General features: G+C 39.3%; 1 protein-coding gene across 2 annotated transcripts in view; it reads left to right on the plus strand.

Moving 5' to 3' along the window:
• The window catches only part of LOC149138156 (homogentisate phytyltransferase 1, chloroplastic-like), a 259467-nt gene extending 242589 nt beyond the window's left edge, over positions 1-16878 (plus strand). For both annotated transcript variants that reach the window (XM_089446351.1, XM_089446352.1), the window contains exons 9-12: positions 15740-15811; positions 15927-16022; positions 16291-16395; positions 16504-16878. In XM_089446351.1, coding sequence (XP_089302477.1) covers positions 15740-15811; positions 15927-16022; positions 16291-16395; positions 16504-16545 — 315 coding nt within the window. In that variant the 3' untranslated portion in view covers positions 16546-16878. The remainder of the gene's footprint in view (positions 1-15739; positions 15812-15926; positions 16023-16290; positions 16396-16503) is intronic.
• The last annotated feature ends 2836 nt before the right edge of the window (positions 16879-19714 follow it).

Consider the following 19714-nt stretch of genomic DNA (forward strand, 5'->3'; position numbering starts at 1 on the left):
TTAATACTAGTATAGGAAGGGATTTGGAATTTAACTAGCATAACATTTAATAGTATCATGGAATTTCAGTTTGAAAGAGGGCACAACCACAACATATTTCCATATTATTACACTTTGTGATGTGGAGGAACTGTGTAAAGGATCAAAGAAATGCAAGAGTGATGTGGAAAATTAAATGTAGTGTCTGATTAGTGATGAGAACAATAGTTTGAGAGAGTAAGAAATATGATCACGTGCATTCACATAAATACTAGTTGGTTGGTTATAGAAATACCTATGCCAAATGTAAAATTAAAATAAATCACAAATATAAGAAAGAATTAAAGATCAATAGTCATATTAATGGCTCCATGCGCTTGTTTATAAATATAATAGTGATTGACCTAGCTATATATCAAAACTTTTTCTTGACTTTCATGGATCATTCTATGCCATATGCAAACTATGATCCTCTCTCCACGCTCAATTTCTAGAATATAGCCCTAGAGGCTACCAAATTCAAATAAACTATGGTATTCACACAAGTATATCACGATATGGATGAAATTCACTGTCGACTATATTATGCTTATCAATTATTAACCTTCTACCTGTATAATCAATAAAAGAGAAATGTCTACTTGTTTGGTCCGAGGAGGGTATCACATTTGTAGCAGGTGGGTGGACAGAAACTGAATGTGTTGGATCCAGTGATTGGTCAGAAACCGATTGCATTGGAGAAGTTTGTTGAACAGAAACTGATTGCGTAGTTGCTGATTCAGATATTGCAGGCATTTGTTGAACAGAGACTAAAGGCGTTTCAGCCTGTGGTTGAACAGAAACTGAAGATGTTGCAGCCGGTAATTGAACAGAAACTGAAGGTGTAGCAGCTAATTCAGATGTTGGGCTTATACTCGAGGAAGTTGTTCCAGATGATGTTGGGCTTATACTCGAGGAAGTTGTTCTAGATGGGCTTTAAACTACACATTTCGTGGGGTACGTATTCAACCGGAGGAAAAATGTTAGGGCAACATTTTCGATCAACCGAATACTCATTTTCCAGATGAAGGACACGACGAAAACGCCAGAATACGTTTTACATTTTATAGGACACGATGAAAAACGTTTTCGACGCGTTTTAGGGCCGTTTTCGTGTCCGGCACGTTAAATACAGGACACGGGACCTTGGAGGATGTGTCCTGTGACTTAGCTTTACATCATCCCCGCAGGGCTTGTGGAATCTGAGTACGACATGAGAAGAAGATGAGAAACATAAATTAGAGTTAAAAAACTCTGGTGATAGATGAACTCTGATGGTACATGAATTCTCTGACATATCTTTGGGCATGGAGTCTTAAAAACATTTTAGGTGCAACTTCAGTGGTCAACAAACATTAAGGGGTCATCCCATTATGTATAATTTGTGGAGCCCTCTCTCTCATTTCGTCACTTTGAGGACTCAGCGTGGCCTTCCAACGACCGCATTTCATCATGATGTCATCATTTCGGCCTACTATTGGATGGTTTATTCATAATTTTTGGAGCTATTTGCTGGGCTTGTCACCAAGACCTTTTTTTTGCACATTGAAATAATTTTAGGGGCTTTAGAATAGGAATTCGACCTCTAAAGGTCTCATATAAATAGAACTAGCTCTCATTGTGAGAGAGGGATCATCATCACTTGGGTCTTTCCTCTTGTAAAAGGATTTCACACTTTTCTCTTGGATGCTAGTGGAGACGCTTGATGCATTTCGATATCTTTGTTTCCTCTTGTAAAAGGATTTCACACTTTTCTCTTGGATGCTAGTGGAGACTCTTGATGCATTTTGATATCTTTGGAAGCTAAAGTTTTGATCTCTCTTGGAGCTACTTCTTCTTCTATGGTTGTATATGTGTCATTGTCATCTTGTAAGTACTAGTTGTTGAATATTTCTCTTGGAATAATGTCTAATGTGTGGAGTTATTGCAACTAGTTAATTCTCTTGTGTCCTAATTTGTTGAATATCACTGTAAAATGTTACTAGGTTGTAAATTGCACATGCTACTCATTGCATGACAATAGATGAATGTTCCTAGTAAATGGGATTTTGTTCTTCCATGAAAAGCCATAGATATTGAGTAGGTAATTGTTGAAGTGTGGTTGCTAGGGCATCATTCTTTAGCCTCCTTGAAGATAATTTTAGCAAATCTTGAATCATCTTAGACTCCATAGCCCAAGGATTGGGCACTGGTCCAAGAAAAATTGGTGATCAACCTTCCCTTCCCTTTCTTTTCTTCTCTCCAAAAATTTCGGCTCCTTTTTCTAGATGGCTAGCTAGGGCATCCAGTGAAATCCATTGGAGGAGAAATTTTGAGATTCCGCTTGGATAGAACTCTTCCTTAGTGTTTCCTCTTGGGGAACTCAAATTTTGGTGGAATTCTCACAGTTAATTCTCTGGAAATCCTTATGCCCTAGGTGCGCCCTAGAAGGGAAACCTAGTTAGTTTTCCTTGGATAAGGTGGTCTTCTTAAGAGTCATATGAACCTAGCATTCAATAGAATAAATCACAAGAGACCCTCTCTTCTCTCTTACCTTGACCTAGAAGCATACCTTGGAGGAATTTCCTCCCAGGCTTATCTTAAAAACCCTAGGTCTAGCGTAATCTCTTTCTAGGTCTCTTAAGTGAAGCGGAAAATCTATTTGAGGTGACAAATCGTCTTACAAAGCTACTTGAGAGGTCCTATATCACATTTGGAATCTTGATCTTAGGCAAACCTATTAGTATTGCAAATCTTGAGTTCTAAGTCTTGATTTCCATCCTAGGTCTTTCTTGGAGAGCCTTTTAGCTTCGTGGAAGCATTGAGCATTGATTGTGTCTCTCCTTGAATGGACCTTGGCAATCACATCATACCTTGTCATTGACATTATCATTACAAGTGATTTCCTTCATACTGGGATTCCTCAAGTCCTCGCATCGATGAAAGTCCGTAAAGAGCAAAGGACATTGACTGAGGTGACAGTGGGTCTTTGTCCCATTGTTGTCACTTGGTCTAGTAATTGTCCCATAGGTTGCCCTCCTAGGGCCCTGCTAGATTGTGTGGCAACAATACACTTTCCTAGATGATGAAATCATGCCATAGCCTTGTAATGTCCCCCTCATGTGGCTTGGAGTGATGAGGTATTGATGAGGAGGGGTTTGCTTGATGATTGGACACTTGTTGATGATATGGTCTTTTGAGTGAGGAGCACTCTTGTGACCTATCCATGGCAGCATTTGTTGGAGATACACACCTTTAGAAGATGATGTCACCCTTCGAGGACCTTTTTCTCACATGTGTTGGCTAAAATGAAGCTTTTTGTTATGTCTGATCATTGAGATAGCTATATTTTAGGTCGGCTTGTGATCTACTTAACTTGTAATCACATAATTTATTATTTTAAGGGCTTTTAGTTAATTTTGCTCCAAAATCAACGTGGTTACCCTCATATAAATAGAGGGAAGTTGATTTGGAGAGGATGATTGTCACACACACTCAATTTACTCATTTGAGAGAGAGTGGGCACTAGTTCCTTTTTCTCTTGGATGCAATGGATCATTAATGTAGCAAATTGTCTTAGGGGATACTATGATTGGAGGGATTTTTCTTTTGGATTGATGAAGTGATTCTATGGTGATTTTGTGCAAATTTATTGTGAGCATCTTCTTCCATTTTGAAATTGCTGTAGAATTTGGGTTGAACTGAAATTTTCATCTAAATTTATTGAATATTTTCTGGCTCTAACATCTCCTCTTGTAGGATTGTCACCTAGTTTCCATCAAGGAATGTTAGCATAACCTCCTTGTTCTCAAATCTTCAATTGATTGAAAGTTGCTAGGGTTTTGATAGAGATATTTTATCTCTTTTAACTCGCTTTAGTCAAGTCTTCTGCCATGGATCTCGCTCTTTGACTCGATTAGCCAAGGGAATGAGAAAGACACTAGTCTAATTTAGTGTTTCAATCTTTATTAAAAATCTAAACCCTAGATTCTACTTTTTTAATATTTTTTTAAAGTAAATTAGGATTAATTTAGGGAAAAAATTGCATTTAATAGCGTCAAATAACTTGGATCTCATAGTCATAGCATAGAAATTGAAAAAGCAGAATATCATTTTTATGCATTTTATAGCCATATTTTTAGGGATGACATCTAGCGTTTTGTAGTTGTTTTATGCATTTTCATCCATTGAAAATTTGTTGCAACCTATTTCCTTATTTACTCATTCAATAATGTTTGCTTATTTATGGTTTATCATTATTTATAGGCTGTGTTACCACTCAAACCAGCAGGGGACCTAAAGGGGTTCCTAGGAGGGCAACTGTGGAGGCTTAGCCCACTGTCACCACAACTAAGTCTCCCTTCTCTTTATAGACTTTCATTGATGGGAGGAGTCCCGGTAGTGTAGGGATTCACTTGCAAAGTATGTGTCAATGGATAGGTGAGAAGTGACCTTGAAATACGTTTCCCAAGGATGGACTGAAGAATGGAGCTTGCTTGCTCTTTAAGCAAGGGACTTGGTCCACCGGGGATAAGGGGCGAGGATTGGAGGATTGAGGGAGAAAGTATAGGCTTATGAACAAGTTTCTCAATCCCTAAAATCCTTGGAAAACTTGGATTCCCAAATGGTCCTTGACAAATAGTCTTTATTGAGAAGTGGGACCACATGGGGCTGAGTGGACCCAGCCCAGGTTCGGGGATGGATTATAGCAACCAATGTTGTTCCTATCTTGGACGAGGTGAGGGGAAAGGACCAAACAAAAATACTTTCTTCAGAAGGTTGAATTGATCCTATTGAGGTCTAACCTTGGGGATCTCTAGTCACAATTCGATCCTAGAACTAGGGCTTGAGATTCCCAAAGATTCCACCTTTAGAATTGCCTCAAACTTGGAGGAGAGGGAGGGGACCCACCAACGCAGTAGCCTATAGGAGATCACATTTTTTCATTGGGTCAATTCCCGGGAAATTGATGCCTTAGGAGACCTAATGGGGCTAGACTTGGGGAAAAAGGGGAAAATGGTTAAAAGAGGGTTGAAATGATTACCCTTTTTGAGGGATCAATGCCTAGTTCACTTGGGGATATGGAGTCAAGGATATGATGAGTAAGAACTTGGTTTCTTGATCAAGGAGGCCCAGAAAGTCAACTTCGTCCAATGTTGAGAGAAAGAAAAGAAAAGTGACATTCAAGCATTTATACATCAAATCAAATGATGCAACCCTCTCTAGATAAATAAATCTCTAGTACATTTCATTCGTATAACATTGGCCCATACATTAAATTAGCTAAAACATGCTCAATTCCACATTTCGATAATGCAACAACTAGCCCTAATTTTAACAGTGTGCAACGACAAGAATAATAGCATCAAAATTTACTTACAATGTTATAGAGCATATCCAACCAGCATTTCGTTTGCTCAGTAAAGCTCCAAGACAAGAGAAATAAGCCAAATCCATACATCAAAATTCATCCATCTCCAAAAATATCCACCAAGGAAAAAGTGCGAAAATTCTCTATGATTAGAGAGATCCCAAGTCTAGTGATGATACAAATGAGTGTATCTAACATCAATATATAACCTTCAAATTAGCCTATGGGCCTACATTAGCCCCTAATGATAAAATAATGTGCAAATAAGACCCCTAATGGTGACAAGCCCACCAAGCTAACTTACAATTGTAAAACTAAGCCTCACAAGGGGCCAAATAATAATATGTGTATGTCGTAGGCCCCTCCAAAGGCTCAATAATATCCTGAAGTGCCATATTGAGGAATAAATTCCTCGGAATATGATGGACAAGGGGGTAGCCCCTTGTTCTCCAAGTAGTAGACTTGTGGTGCTCCCAATGGGTATGAGGGCACATAGATGACCCCATGGGTCACTAGATGAATCGAAGATGCTTGTAGATCCTCTGCAAGGGTCCAATTGGTGGAATGAATGCTTCCATGACATCATACAAGTGCTAAAACACCTGCCAAGAGTGTGGGGATCCTGCGGGGGCTTGCTGGGCATAGTGTACCAAGCATATCACCATCATCCCAAAAGTGGATCGCTAGTAGTCTTTGAGCATCCATGAAGATCTGTGGAGTGATTTCTGTTGTTGTGGAGGCCCATGGCTCTCTATGCACACCCTACATGTGCCAATGTAGACCTCTGGGGGTTAGGATCCCATATAGGGAAACCAAACCCAAATGGAAACCACTTGTAATCCTGCATAAGATCCAATGCATCCCCTAGGCTTCCAGTACAACCAATCATTAAAATAATCGGGTAAAAGAGCTTACAAATCATGGATAACAAAGTGGGCACTTCATAATGGCATGCCCTTCCGTAGTGGGCTTTGGCATGTGCTAGTGTCGCCCAACTCCAAAGGGGGTTAACCAAGTACCTTATTAGGTGGTTTCAACCCTTAAAAGGGATAGTATGTCCAAGGTACATCCCTCTAATGCGGGTGGCAAGTGATAAATAAGTGGAATGTAGTAGGGAATGAGAGGGGCAATCCTGGGCCACATATTGGGGCATAGGGTAGCTAGATAAGGGGAGCCCACACCTGGGTCTGTAATGTATAGGAGGGAGCAGTCATGGTACATGAGGTGCCCCGACCTTGATTTTTCCAACTTTCTTTATATGTCTTTTTACCTTTTATGAATTTTCTTTGATTAACTGCTCGGGGCTCAAAGGACAAGAGCATGATGTGTAAGATATTGCAGTGGTTACCCTTTTTAGGTAGTGCGGTTCATTTCCCTCCAGGGGTTGGGACAATCATGGGTTCTTGAATGATAAAGGAGGCTCATCTACGGCTTATGGAACTAGGGTGATGGCCATGGATGGGGGTAGAGCTCAAGCATGGGCTTTTGCCCACGTGGTAATTATTTTTGTCCCGACCATATTTTGCATTTTGTGGTACAATTTCCTATTAAATGTGGCCAATTATGCTTTTTCTTCTTTTTTTAATTGCTTCAACCTCCGGGGCATCATTTTAGGCCTGACCCAAGGTGGAGGGGCCTTAGTCACCGGATACGGCGTATTTAATCCATAAAATTCGAAGTTCGCCGTATTTCAAGCTCATTCGAATTTGTTCGTTCCAGTTCGCCGTATTTCATGCCGTATTCGAATTTCATGGCGTATTCGAATTTCTGTCGATTAAATTCGCCATTAAAATCGTTGAAATTCGTTTAGATGCGTTAAAATTCGTTTTTTTCGCGCCGCGGGTATGGGTGCTGCTGTTTTAGCTTAGGTTTCCGTTTCATTGGTTTCGTTGTTGTTTTCATTGCCGCCGCAGACGCACGACAGAGACTACAGTCTACAAGACACTGAGACAGAGACTACGACGGGCTCGGGTTTCGTTGACGGTTGTTTACGTTTTCATTGCCGCCGCAGACGCCATAGACTCTACACCTTGAAGGCTTAACAAAAACATATAATATATTTTTTAATATAACCCACTTTCGTTTTCCTCATATTCTCAATAATATATAATGATGATTATATAATTAAATAATTATATTCATCACGTTATTATTTTCTAAAATTATATATTTAATTTTACTAAATACGTTATGTATATTTTAATAGTTTTATCATTATAATAAGTATATGACTATCAAATGCATTTTACCTGAAACCACGATTTGAATGCTTTGTCATTTTTTCTCTCCATTTATGATTTAATATTCTTTTAACAATTTTTCTTATAACATTTAAGATAACATAATGAATTCCTAGAATATTTATTTGAATTATATATCATTTAATTCAAAATTATTATTATTCATTTTAAACCTGTATGAATCTAAATGTATTGTAATGCTCAATATATTATTTATTGAGGAGTAAATTCTAAGTAGAAGTAGTAATTTTGAATATAAAGTATTGTAAAAGATTAGTATAAGATATAAACTAATAGTAAATTTGACATTCATATATACAATTTTTAATTTGGAATATAAAAACATTTAATATTGAAGTAAGAGGCATACAATTTCTATATGTCGAATTTTATCGACAAAATTTGAGTTGCCGAACTTTATTCGAATTTCAAGGTCCTCGAACTCGAACTCGAACTCGAACCTGGTGACTTAGAGGGGGATATGGAGGCTAGCCCTATGTGGACCCGGGGGGGAGAAATGATAAATGGGGTCTAGTGAGTGGAAAGGTAGTAATATATGTGGGTAAAGGAGCGGGACCATGCACCCAAAGTCGAGGTTTCCCAAGTAGTACCACCCTAGAACCAAATGGTCAATAAAGGAGATCTCGTGGGACTAAGATCCAAGGGTAACAAGCAAAAGAGGTCAAGGAGACAAGAGTGCAAACTAAGCCCACTCTTTCCGCCAAATACCCCCGTCAATCCATACCCATAAGTATCCATGATAAGTAAACCCAATACTCAATTACTAAATGACAGGACATACCTTTAGCTTCGGGAGGCCCACCTTCAAACATACAATCAATATAGGGGGGTGAGGGACCACATGGCTGGCTCAGGTGGCAGAGAAATGGCACAACGAGCTAGTAGGAGGCATCAAGGGGCTGTTGGCTGCCGGTTGAGGCTCATCATGGAGAAAACATTTCTCTTGGGGATATCACCCACAAAGTGGTGGGTAACATCTAGCTCCAACTGGGACGTGATCTCTCGAAGAAGTGGACGAGGCTGCTCGAATGGGAGGTCATGAGAACTCCAACAATCTCTTGGTCATCGTAGACCTGTTATCTGCACATGTCAAAGATCAAAGCCATGGGGCAACATGTTTTTCACGGTGTCTGATGATCACCCATGCTTAATGTTAGCCCACAAACCAATAAAATATGCATATTTTTTCTCCTTTTTTTTTATATACATGCAATCTAATCTATCATGAGAAACATCATATGCAGTTAGTTCTAATGCAAAAATCATCATGCAATGCATCCTACCCTAACATGCATATGGTGATGTTAATACTAAGTGTAATCATAAAGCCAGTGCAACCAACATATCATCACATCAATATACATATGCCTGCCAGTATGATTACTCATGTAGCAACCCCCAAATCGAATGTGGACATAGTCACATGGCGGATGAGGCGGGTGGGAGGCGGGAAAATATGATCTCCATTCGAGGTAGAGGGAGGTCCTAGGAGAAAGAAAACTGGTCATTCTAGAGGTCCAGGGCTCCCCTTCTAGGTACAAAATGGAGGAATGAATGATTACTCTCGAGAACTCCTCATCACAATCACTGCTTGCAATATCATGCTTTGAGGATGTCACATGGTTGTGATGAGAGGGGAACGAAGGGTGAGAGAAAGAAGGAATGCAACAAATAGGTCTCTCAATGTGATGGTCACAGCAGGGAGGGGAGGATGCGGAGTGATCATAATCCTGAGGATGGGTCAAAGGGGATAAGGTATATTCAATGAAGGGTTCCTCCTTGACACCATATTCAGAAAAGGGAAAAGGGGCATGGTCACTCGAGGTGATACCAAAAGGGATGAGGGATGTACTTGAGAAAGACTCAAGGTGATGAACAAGAGGGAAAGGCAAAGGGGAGGGTGAAGTGTCATATTCAACGGGCTTTCCTTCCCCACAACCTAAAGGCTCAAGTGATTTGAATACATAATCATAAGGTGGGTTGGTAAGAGCCTCGTTGCTTTCCTCATTATAAATATTAAAGATTGGGCCTTCATCAAAAGGAGAGTCAAAGATTGGGCTTTCATTAAAAGGAGAGTCAATCACTTCCATCAAAGGTTGTCCTTCTTTATGCAAGGGAAAGTAACAATTATCCTTCCCAAGGGTATCAATGGGTATGTCATCATAAATAGTGCCTGAGGGGAAGGGAGCACCAATCTCATCCTCATCCTCCTTGTCGGTGTCATAAATGGGAGCATAATCAGAATGAGAACCAACAATTTCCCAATTCTCCCTTTCAATGTGGAAATAATCTTCAATGTCATCTTTCAAGGGGCTAATGGGGTCATCTCTCTCAAGGTTTTCAAAAGAGGATTCATTGGGAGCAATATCCTTGAGAAAGGTAAGGCTGGTCTCAATAAATTCATCCTTCCCAACACAGGTGTCCTCAAAATCATCCCACCCATCTTGTAGTCCCCACGAGGACTCATCTTCTTGCTCATCACCGAGGTCCTTGAGGTTATCTTCATCTTGGTTGGTTGACAAGCGGGACCTCTCTTCTTCTCTCTTCTCTTGAAGAACAATGGCTAAGGTATTTGTTACATGATTATGGTAGTATGCTTCTAGGAGGAGAGCATTAGTAGGGTTCTCTTTATATTCACATTTCATCTTATGAAGCTTCACTTCTTCATCATATAAGCAGGAGAAAACTTCATTAGAATTATATTCCCTTACTACCTCCCTGCATGACCTACTATATTCATCCATTCTTTCTTGCGTGATTTGGAAGCTTGCAAGGTCCAACTCTTCGTCATCCTTAGAGGAGGTATTCCTATTGTTATTGATGAGGTTATCCAAAATATTCACAACACAGGTTATGTGAGCAAGGTCACGGAGATGACTAGGATCCTCTTCATAAGCATGCCTTATTATGTCAAGTTGTACTTCTTGCACCTATAAAACCTGAGCATGAATTCCATATCCAAGCTCTCCAACATATCTTGAAAGGATTCTGCATATTCCACCACTTTTCTTTGCAACTCTTGAATCTCTTGTGTATTGAGCTCTTCAAATATAGGATAGAGAGAAATCTCCATCTTCTACGATTTTTCATATTAATATTATAATGGAGTCAATAGGGTGAATTGAGGTGCCTTGATAGATGCTTGCTTCACCCTACAAGCATTAACTTTAATGCTCAATGAAGAACTAGGGCTTTGTTCTTCCAGTGGAGTCGCAAATAAGGATATGTCAATATGTCGTATGGGGAACAAAACACACGCTTCGTGTCCTCGACAACAGCGCCAGAAATGTTACCACTCAAACTAGCAGGGGACCTAAAGGGTTTCCTAAGAGGGCAAATGCTAGGTTAAGGGCAACTGTGGAGGCTTAGGCCACTGTCACCACAGCTAAGTCTCCCTGCTCTTTACGGACTTTCACCGATGGGAGGAGTCCCGGTAGTGTAGGGGTTCACTTGCAAAGTATATGTCAATGGATAGGTGAGAAGTGACCCTGAAAACTCTTTCCCAAGGATGGAGTGAAGAATGGAGCTTGCTTGCTCTTTAAGCAAGGGACTTGGTCCACCAGGGCTAAGGGGTGAGGATTGGAGGATTGACAGAGAAAGGATAGGCTTATGAACAAGTTTCTCAATCCATAAAATCCTTGGGAAACTTGGATTCCTAAATGGTCCTTGACAAATAGTCTTTATTGAGAAGTGGGACCACACGGGGCTGAGTAGACCCAGTCTAGGTTTGGGGATGGAATGTAGCAACCAATCATGTTCCTATCCTGGGCAAGGTGAGGGGAAAGGAGCAAACAAGAATACTTTCTTCAAAAGGTTGAATTGATCCTATTGAGGTCTAGCCTTGGGGATGCCTAGTTACAATTCGATCCTAGAGCTAGGGCTTGAGATTCCCAAAGATTCCAGTGTTAGAATTGCCTCAAATTTGGAGGAGAGGGAGGGAACCCACTAGTGCAGTAGCCTATAGGAGATTGAATTTTTTCTTTGGGTTAATTCTCGGGAAATTGATGCCCTAGGTGACCTAATGGGGCTAGACTTGGGGAAAAGGGGAAAATGGTTAAAAGAGGGTTGAAATGATCACCCTTTTTGAGGGATCAGTGCCTAGTTCACTTGGGGATATGGAGTCAAGGATAATGATGAGTAAGAACTTGGTTTCTTGATCAAGGAGGCCCAGAAAGTCAACTTCGTCCAATGTTGAGAGAAAGAAAAGAAAAGTGACCTTCAAGCATTTATACTTCAAAGAAAATGATGCAAGCTTCTCGAGATAAATAAATCTCTAGGACATTTCATTCATATAACATTGGCCCATACATTAAATTAGCTAAAACATGCTCAATTCCACATTTCGATAATGCAACAACTAGCCCTAATTTTAGCAGTATGCAGCAACAAGAATAATAACATCAAAATTTACTTACAACGTTATAGAGTATATCCAACCAGCATTTCATTTGCTCAATAAAGCTCCAAGACAAGAGAAATAACCCAAATCCATACATCAAAATTCATCCATCTCCAAAAATATCCACCAAGGAAAAAGTGCGAAAATTCTCTATGATTAGAGAGATCCCAAGTCAAGTGATGATACAAATGAATGTATCTAACATCAATATATAGCCTCCTAAGGAGTTCGAATTAGCCTATGGGCCTACATTAGCCCTTAATGAGAAAATAATGTGCAAATAAGACCCCTATTGGTGACAAGCCCACCAAACTAGATTACAAATGTAAAAATAAGCCTCACAAGGGGCCAAATAATAATGTGTATGTCGTAGGGCCCTCCAAGGCTTAATAATATCCTGAACTGCCATATTGAGGAATAAATTCCTCGAAATATGATGGACAAGGGGGTGGCCCCTTGTTCTCCAAGTAGTAGACTTATGGTGCTCCCAGTGGGTATGAGGGCACATAGATGACCCCATGGGTCACTAGATGAATCAGAGATGCCTGTAGATCCTCTGCAAGGGTCCAAGTGGTGGAATGAATGCTGCCATGACATCATACAAGTGCTGGAACACCTGCCAAGAGTGTGGGGCTCCTGTGGGGGCCTGTTGGGCATAGTGTACCAAGCATATCACCATCATCCCAAAAGTGGATCGCTAGTAGTCTCTGAGCATCCATGAAGATCCGTGGAGTGTTGTCTGTTGTTGTGGAGGCCCATGGCTCTCTATGCACACCCTACATGTGCCAATGTAGACCTCTGGGGGTTAGGATCCCATATAGGGAAACCAAACCCAAATGGAAACCACCTGTAATCCTGCATAAGATCCAATGTGTCCCCTAGGCTTCCAGTACAACCAGTCATTAAAATAATCGGGTAAAAGAGCTTACAAATCATGGATAACAAAGTGGGCACTTCATAATGGCATGCCCTTCCATAGTGGGCTTTGGCATGTGCTAGTGTCTCCAAGCTCCAAAGGGGTTAACCAAGTACCTTATTAGGTGGTTTCAGCCCTTAAAGGGGATAGTATGTCCAAGGTACATCCCTCTAATGGGGGTGGCAAGTGATAAATAAGTGGAATGGAGTAGGGAATGAGAGGGGCAATCCTGGGCCACATATTGGTGCATAGAGGTAGCTAGATAAGGGGAAGCCCACACTGGGTATGTAATGTATAGGAGGGAGCAGTCGTGGTACATGAAGTGCCCTGACCTTCATTTTTCCACCCTTCTTTATATGTCTTTTTACCTTTTATGAATTTTCTTTGATAAACTGCTCGGGCTCAAAGGACAAGAGCATGATGTGTAAGATATAGCAATGGTTACCCGTTTTAGGTAGGGCGGTTCATTGCCCTCTAGGGGATATCATGGGTTCTTGAATGATAAAGGAGGCTCATCTAGGGCCTATGGAACCAGGGTGATGGCCATGGATGGGGTTAGAGCTCATGCATGGGCTTTTGCCCACATGCTAATTATTTTTGTCCCAGCCATCTTTTGCATTTTGTGGTACAATTCCCTGTTAAATGTGGTCAATTATGCTTTTTCTTCTTTTTGTAATTGCTTTGACGTCCGGGGCATCATTCTAGGCGTGACCCAAGGTTGGGGGGCAAGGGGATAGGGAGGCTAGCCCTATGTGGACCCAGGTGGGAGAAATGATGAATGGGGTCTAGTGAGTGGAAAGCGAGTAATATATGCGGGTAAAGGAGCGGGACCATGCACCCAAATTCAGGTTTTCAGGGTTTACGAAGTAGTACCACCCTAGAACCAAATGGTCAATAAAGGAGATCCTGCGGGACTAACATCCAAGGGTAACAACCAAAAGAGATCAAGGAGACAAGAGTACAAACTAAGCCCACTCTTTCCGCCAAATCCCCCCATCAATCCATACCCATAAGTATCCATGATAAGTAAACCCAATACTCAATTACCAAATGACAAGACATACCTTTAGCTTCGGGAGGCCCACCTTCAAACATATGATCAATACAGGTGGGTGAGGGACCACATGGCTGGCTCAGGTGGCAGAGAAATGGCACAATGAGCTAGTAGGAGGCATCAAGGGGCTGTTGGCTGCCGGCTGAGGCTCATCATGGAGAAAAAAAATTCTCTTGGGGATATCACCCACAAAGTGGTGGGTAACAGACTATTTTATAATTGATGTCATAAATTTTGCATGAGGGTAAATTTTGCATGAGGTGGGTAACAGCAATTTGATAATTTAAAGGTAGCATGTGTTTGGGATCTATTGGAGACCCTCTTGGACTATTGAAGCCCTCTAGATTCATAGGTCCTTTGAATTCGTTACCTATCTCACCTGGAGCGTTTCTTTATTGAAGATCATTCTTGGGTGATTTATTTAGTGGAACCCTCAAAGGGTATTTAGACTAGGAATTCTTGGGTTATTTAATCTCTGAGATCTATTGGGGAAACCTTCCTTGTGGGGATAGTATCTATCTACAAAACAACAGGGGAACAATTACCAAGATGACATGGTGGCTCATCTCATTGTTGCCCTTATCTGAGAGTGCTTTGTTAGGCATTGCATTATGGTGCTAGATTTTGTGGTAATTGTCCTCATTCATTCTTGTATTTTGATTGACTTTATTTATAATGTATTTTTCAATATATACTGTAATAGGCTTTAGTTTTTTTTTTTTTTTGGTTCAGATAATATTATAGAATCTCTTTAGATAAGCTGCACTGCTATGAGGGGTGGACCTATGCTGTCAAAGTTACCCAAGACTTGCACCTGACTTTGTCCACACCTACTCAGGGGTTTTGAACCCAGCTCTCCATGTTTAGTGCAAGCCTGATCAGCTTGCTGCTTGCCACTAGACTACACTCCAGTGGGCTGGCTTTAGATTTGGCTTTTAAAGTTATTTGTTGCCTGTTTTCGGTTTTCTTATTAGAATTTATTTTTCTATGATTTTAGGAAAAAATGATTTGGTCCATTTTGAAGTTTTTGTTACCCTAGCTTCTCCATTGGCTGCAAGAGCCCGCAACAACTTGAATAGTTGTTACAGATTCCTTGCAAAACCTGTACTCAAAAAGAAAAAACTTGCCTTAGTTGTGGTGCTCTCATTGCTTTTGGTCTGTGGAGATTTCTAAACCGATATTATGCAATTGAGGAAAAATGGGACTTAGTGGTGTGCTATTGGAGATGTCTGTTTTTGAAGGGCCCGATGGTCTCCATGATACCTAGGTTTAAAACATGCAATGCCTTTCAAGAAAAGTTAGAATAACAGTAAATTCCAATAAGGACAATTTATATAGCCTTGGCTCCTTTCTGGAAAACCTATCATGGTCCAGCTCTCTCGCTGAGATGGTTTTGTCTTTTAGAGTATTATCTCTTTAACGTTGTAGGCTATCCTTTTGCTTTCCCATCCTTTTACTGTTCTATTGTCTAATCTTTCTTTTTTACTTGACTTAAGATTTTAGATGGCTTAGGATATGCTCAACAACACTCCTCAAGTGTTGTTGTAAATGTTCTTTTTCCTAGTCTTTCCTAGTCCTATTAGTTAGTAAGTTATTCTGGTTACTCTTGGGTATTAATATAATTTCATTTCATTTCTATAGCAAATAATGAAATGAAATACAGCAATGATATATGCATGTTAAAAAACTCCCCTGACTTCCAAGTTTCTGTACTAAAGTTCTGATATTTTGACTTGATCAGGATATACCAGATGTGGATGGAGACAGAATCTTTGGCATTCAATCTTTCACTGTCCGTCTGGGTCCAAAGCGGGTCTGTAAATTTTGTTAATCGGTTACCTAACAAATGTTATGGGATGTTGACAACTTTAGGACCATCATATCTCTTGTGGCTCACAACGGCTTATATGTTTTGATTGTTGGAGCAGGTGTTTTGGCTCTGTATATATTTACTACTGGCTGCATACACTCTTGCTATGATTATGGGAGCTGTCTCTTCATTCATGTGGAACAAAATTGCAATGGTGGGTTTTGTGTCTCAGAACGCAGCATTTTTATGTACTATTAACTAGCATAGATATATTTTAACCGGGAATCTATCAAGGTATGAAAAAATCAATCTGAACCACTTGATGCGTAATAGATCAGGGTTAAGATGTATTTATGCATATAAAATTAGCCTTTTTTAAGCCATTTTTTATATGGGTAGGGGCGTTACATCTTTGCCACCTAGGCACCTTGCCCTTTTCAGTGCAATTAACTTAAACCAGAGGTGAGTGTTTTGTGTCTCAGGTGTCCGGACATGCTGTGCTAGCTACTGTTCTTTGGCGCAAAGCGCAAGCTATAGACCTCAAGAGCAAAGTGGCAATTACCTCTTTTTACATGTTTATATGGAAGGTACGCTTTATGAAGCACTCCTACTCAAATACATTATTCTATTGTCCAACACCTTTCCCAACTTAATCCGAAGTAGAAGCTGACTTGCATTTTTGTTCTTTGTTGCAGCTTTTTTATGCAGAATATTTACTTATTCCATTTATGAGATGATGGAAATTGATTCTCTGTAATTTACTTATTTTATATTTGTAATCTTCCTAAACATTGGGGCATTTATTGACTTGCAACTATAAAATGCCTACTCTGGTCTGCTTTACTCTGAAGTCTCCTAAGAAGATCTGGAGCGGAAATATAGGATGTTTTCATTGTGGTTGATGGCCTGTGTTTGGCAGAGTTAATAAGAGATTTTGGTTGATGGCTACTCTTGAAAAACCATTCACCAACATTATAGAAGGTCATTTACTTGGCTCACTATACGTGAATGCCCAGAGTTTTTACTATTGGTCATTGTTTCAATACATATTGGTCATCCTGGTTGTTTCAGTACATCTTTTTCAATAGATTGGTCCCTTCAGGTATTGTTTGTGAGTGAGGAATAAACAGGTTTCCTTTTCCGAAATGTGGTTAACTTTGTTTTGGTTTATTTGGGAAAAATATTGATTCTTAAATCTTAACTGTTAATTTAAAAAAGTATACTTTTTTTGCTAAAGGGATGGCTCATTAAGGAAAGTACTAGTAGGTTCAGAAAAATAGGACTTTGCTAGAAGCAGAGTTCCTTAGACTATGTTATTTCATTGAAAATGCTAATTAAAATTACTAAATTTGAGTATTCTAATCAAATTTTACCTGCCACTCAATTGTGGAATTAAGTGGGATTAAGTCGACTTAGTCTCGAATCAAACTCTGTTGATGAATTAAACTCATCAGCAGCAAGTCAGACCTGCACGTAATTCTTGGGTTATTCATTGCCCCAGAGTCCAATTTATTGGCATCAAATAAAATCCAAGACCAGCAAGTACTTTTTGTGTTATTCATTACCCATGTCAATGGGAGAAGTTGTTATTAGCATAAAATATAAATGTAAGACCTGCAAGTAATTTTTGTGTTATTCATTACCTCGGAGTCCAACTTCCGGGTCAATGAAAGAACTTGTTTGGCATCAAATATAAATCTGTAAATCCAAAAAGGAAATGAAAATATATCCTTTTCAATGATTTTAGCTATTGAGTTTTTTCCCATTCTAAGTTAACTCTTGGTTTGCAACCTTGCCCAATACTTAGTTGAGCTGGGTTTTTCGGCCTTGTTTCAAATATTAATATTTCAGTTGTTAATATATTTGTTTGGGCAGACATGCTCTATCTAGAAGAAAAAGTTAGTGATTAAATACACCTACTTAGTATATATCCTCATTTATTTCTTCAATCAGACAAAAGTATGGCTAATTATCACAGACATTGCAGTTAGCTAAATAATAGAGAACATTACACAACATTTTTGTTATTTTTGAATGTGAGAGTACAGGTTTAAATTTTCGTAGATGTCTGAAACTTACACGCTTCAGATATAATATGACAATCTTTTAAGCATCACACGCTTCAGATATAATATGACAATCTTTTAAGCATCACATTTCATTGTAGGTTAACATACCCATTACCTTTCCACTGATATTCATATCAGTAAACAACAATGCTAGTGGTTTTTATTCATGTAGTCCAAATCATGATTTGGGCTTTTTCTGATCATTTTTGTCTAAAATTCAGCTAAAAATTTAGAAGAATTGATAGAATCATAGCTATCAATTGTTAAGATTGCACAATCTCGATAAATGGTTATAAAAAAATACACATTGTATCCATGCAGAATCAAGATCACAGCAACAAGAAGATACAAAATGAATCTACGTCTCAGAGTTGGTAGAAAAAAAAGAGAACCATGAAAAGATCAAACCAGTCCAAAGTACCAGTGTAAGGTGACTTAATGGTACTGCAAATCAACTTAGGTTGTAACACCAAAGAAGTGTGCCATTGGTGTTAGTTTTTGTAGCATTAGATGGTGTTCTAGTCTCGAGACTTTGTGAAGAGGCTAAAACACACGAGTTCTCCAAAACTTAGAAATTGTTTTTGGAAATTTTACCTAGAGATAGTTCAATTAGATTTAATTAATCATCATTAAAAAATTTCTAAGTCTAACTTAAGAAAAATGGTTAATTAGTAGTAATTAATTGAGAAAGGTGAGAATTCTCTAGAAACTCACACAGATCGACTTGGAGATGATCTCAACGATCGATTCAGTTTTAATCTTGGTCGTTGGAATCCCAACTAAAGATTATAAGAAGAGGTCAATAGGTAGATGGAGAAATACGCCAGTGCACATACTCAGTTGCCATAGGCAGTTCGAATTATCAGTAGCAGGAGTGATTCAGTAGTGGAGATCGAGCCAGTGGATGAGTTGCAGGTGGCAGGAGAGTTCAACAGTATCCAGAGGAAGGATTTCTAGTTCCAGGGAGTCATTTGCAGGGATAGCCACGTAGAGCTTGCAGAAAGGGTGATGTAGGGCAATTCGTAGAGGAGTTTCTGAGGCCAGTTTCAATGCTGGATTGTTCGTGGGGCGAGAAAAAATTATTCACAATATTTTTTCCGGTATTTTCTCTATAGATTTGCCAATTTTCAGCATCCAGATTGTACTTAAATTTTCTACTGCATATAATAAAATATAAACCCTTAGCTGCTGCACCGATTTTTCTACATTGGGTTTTTCCGAGGACTTTTGTCCAAAAATAACGTTGTCAAATTTTTTTATGTGTGCTAGCATTTCTTAGTTTGTAGTATTTATTTTATTTGGTGAAGAAATTACAATATGATTAATTCGATATTAATCAAAAAATTAATAAATTGTTAATCAGTTAGGAGAATTAATTCCAGTTGTTGCATTTCAAGGAATTTGCACATGATATTAGAGAATAGTTGATGGATCATAAGCTTAGAGGCGAAGGAAAAAATTCACGGCTCAAAGGGAGTTGCAAAATGATTTTTTTCAGAGGGCCGCATAGTTCGACTAGTACAGCCGTGAGATTCACGCGAGATCACCCAACACAGCCGCGAGAGTTGCACGAGATTTCTCCGTACAACCGCGAGGTGCGCAGGTACAGAGAGAAAAGATACGAGTGCAACGCAGGAAAAGGTGAACAAATTAGAATATTTCGCTGAACTGATTTTTGTTCTAGTGCATAAGGGTTTTGCAGCAGGTTGCTTGTAATAGATTTGACCTAGAAATATACGAGAATACAAATATACCCAGAAATAACAAGATAGAAATGGATATAAATGCTTATTTATTGATCAAAACCCTTAAAGGTAGGGCAACACTATACAATCAC

The sequence above is a fragment of the Pinus tabuliformis genome, chromosome X (genome assembly GCF_031772625.1).
Source record: "Pinus tabuliformis cultivar Carrire ecotype Pingquan chromosome X, CPIR1, whole genome shotgun sequence".
In the NCBI taxonomy this organism is placed as follows: Eukaryota; Viridiplantae; Streptophyta; class Pinopsida; order Pinales; family Pinaceae; genus Pinus; species Pinus tabuliformis.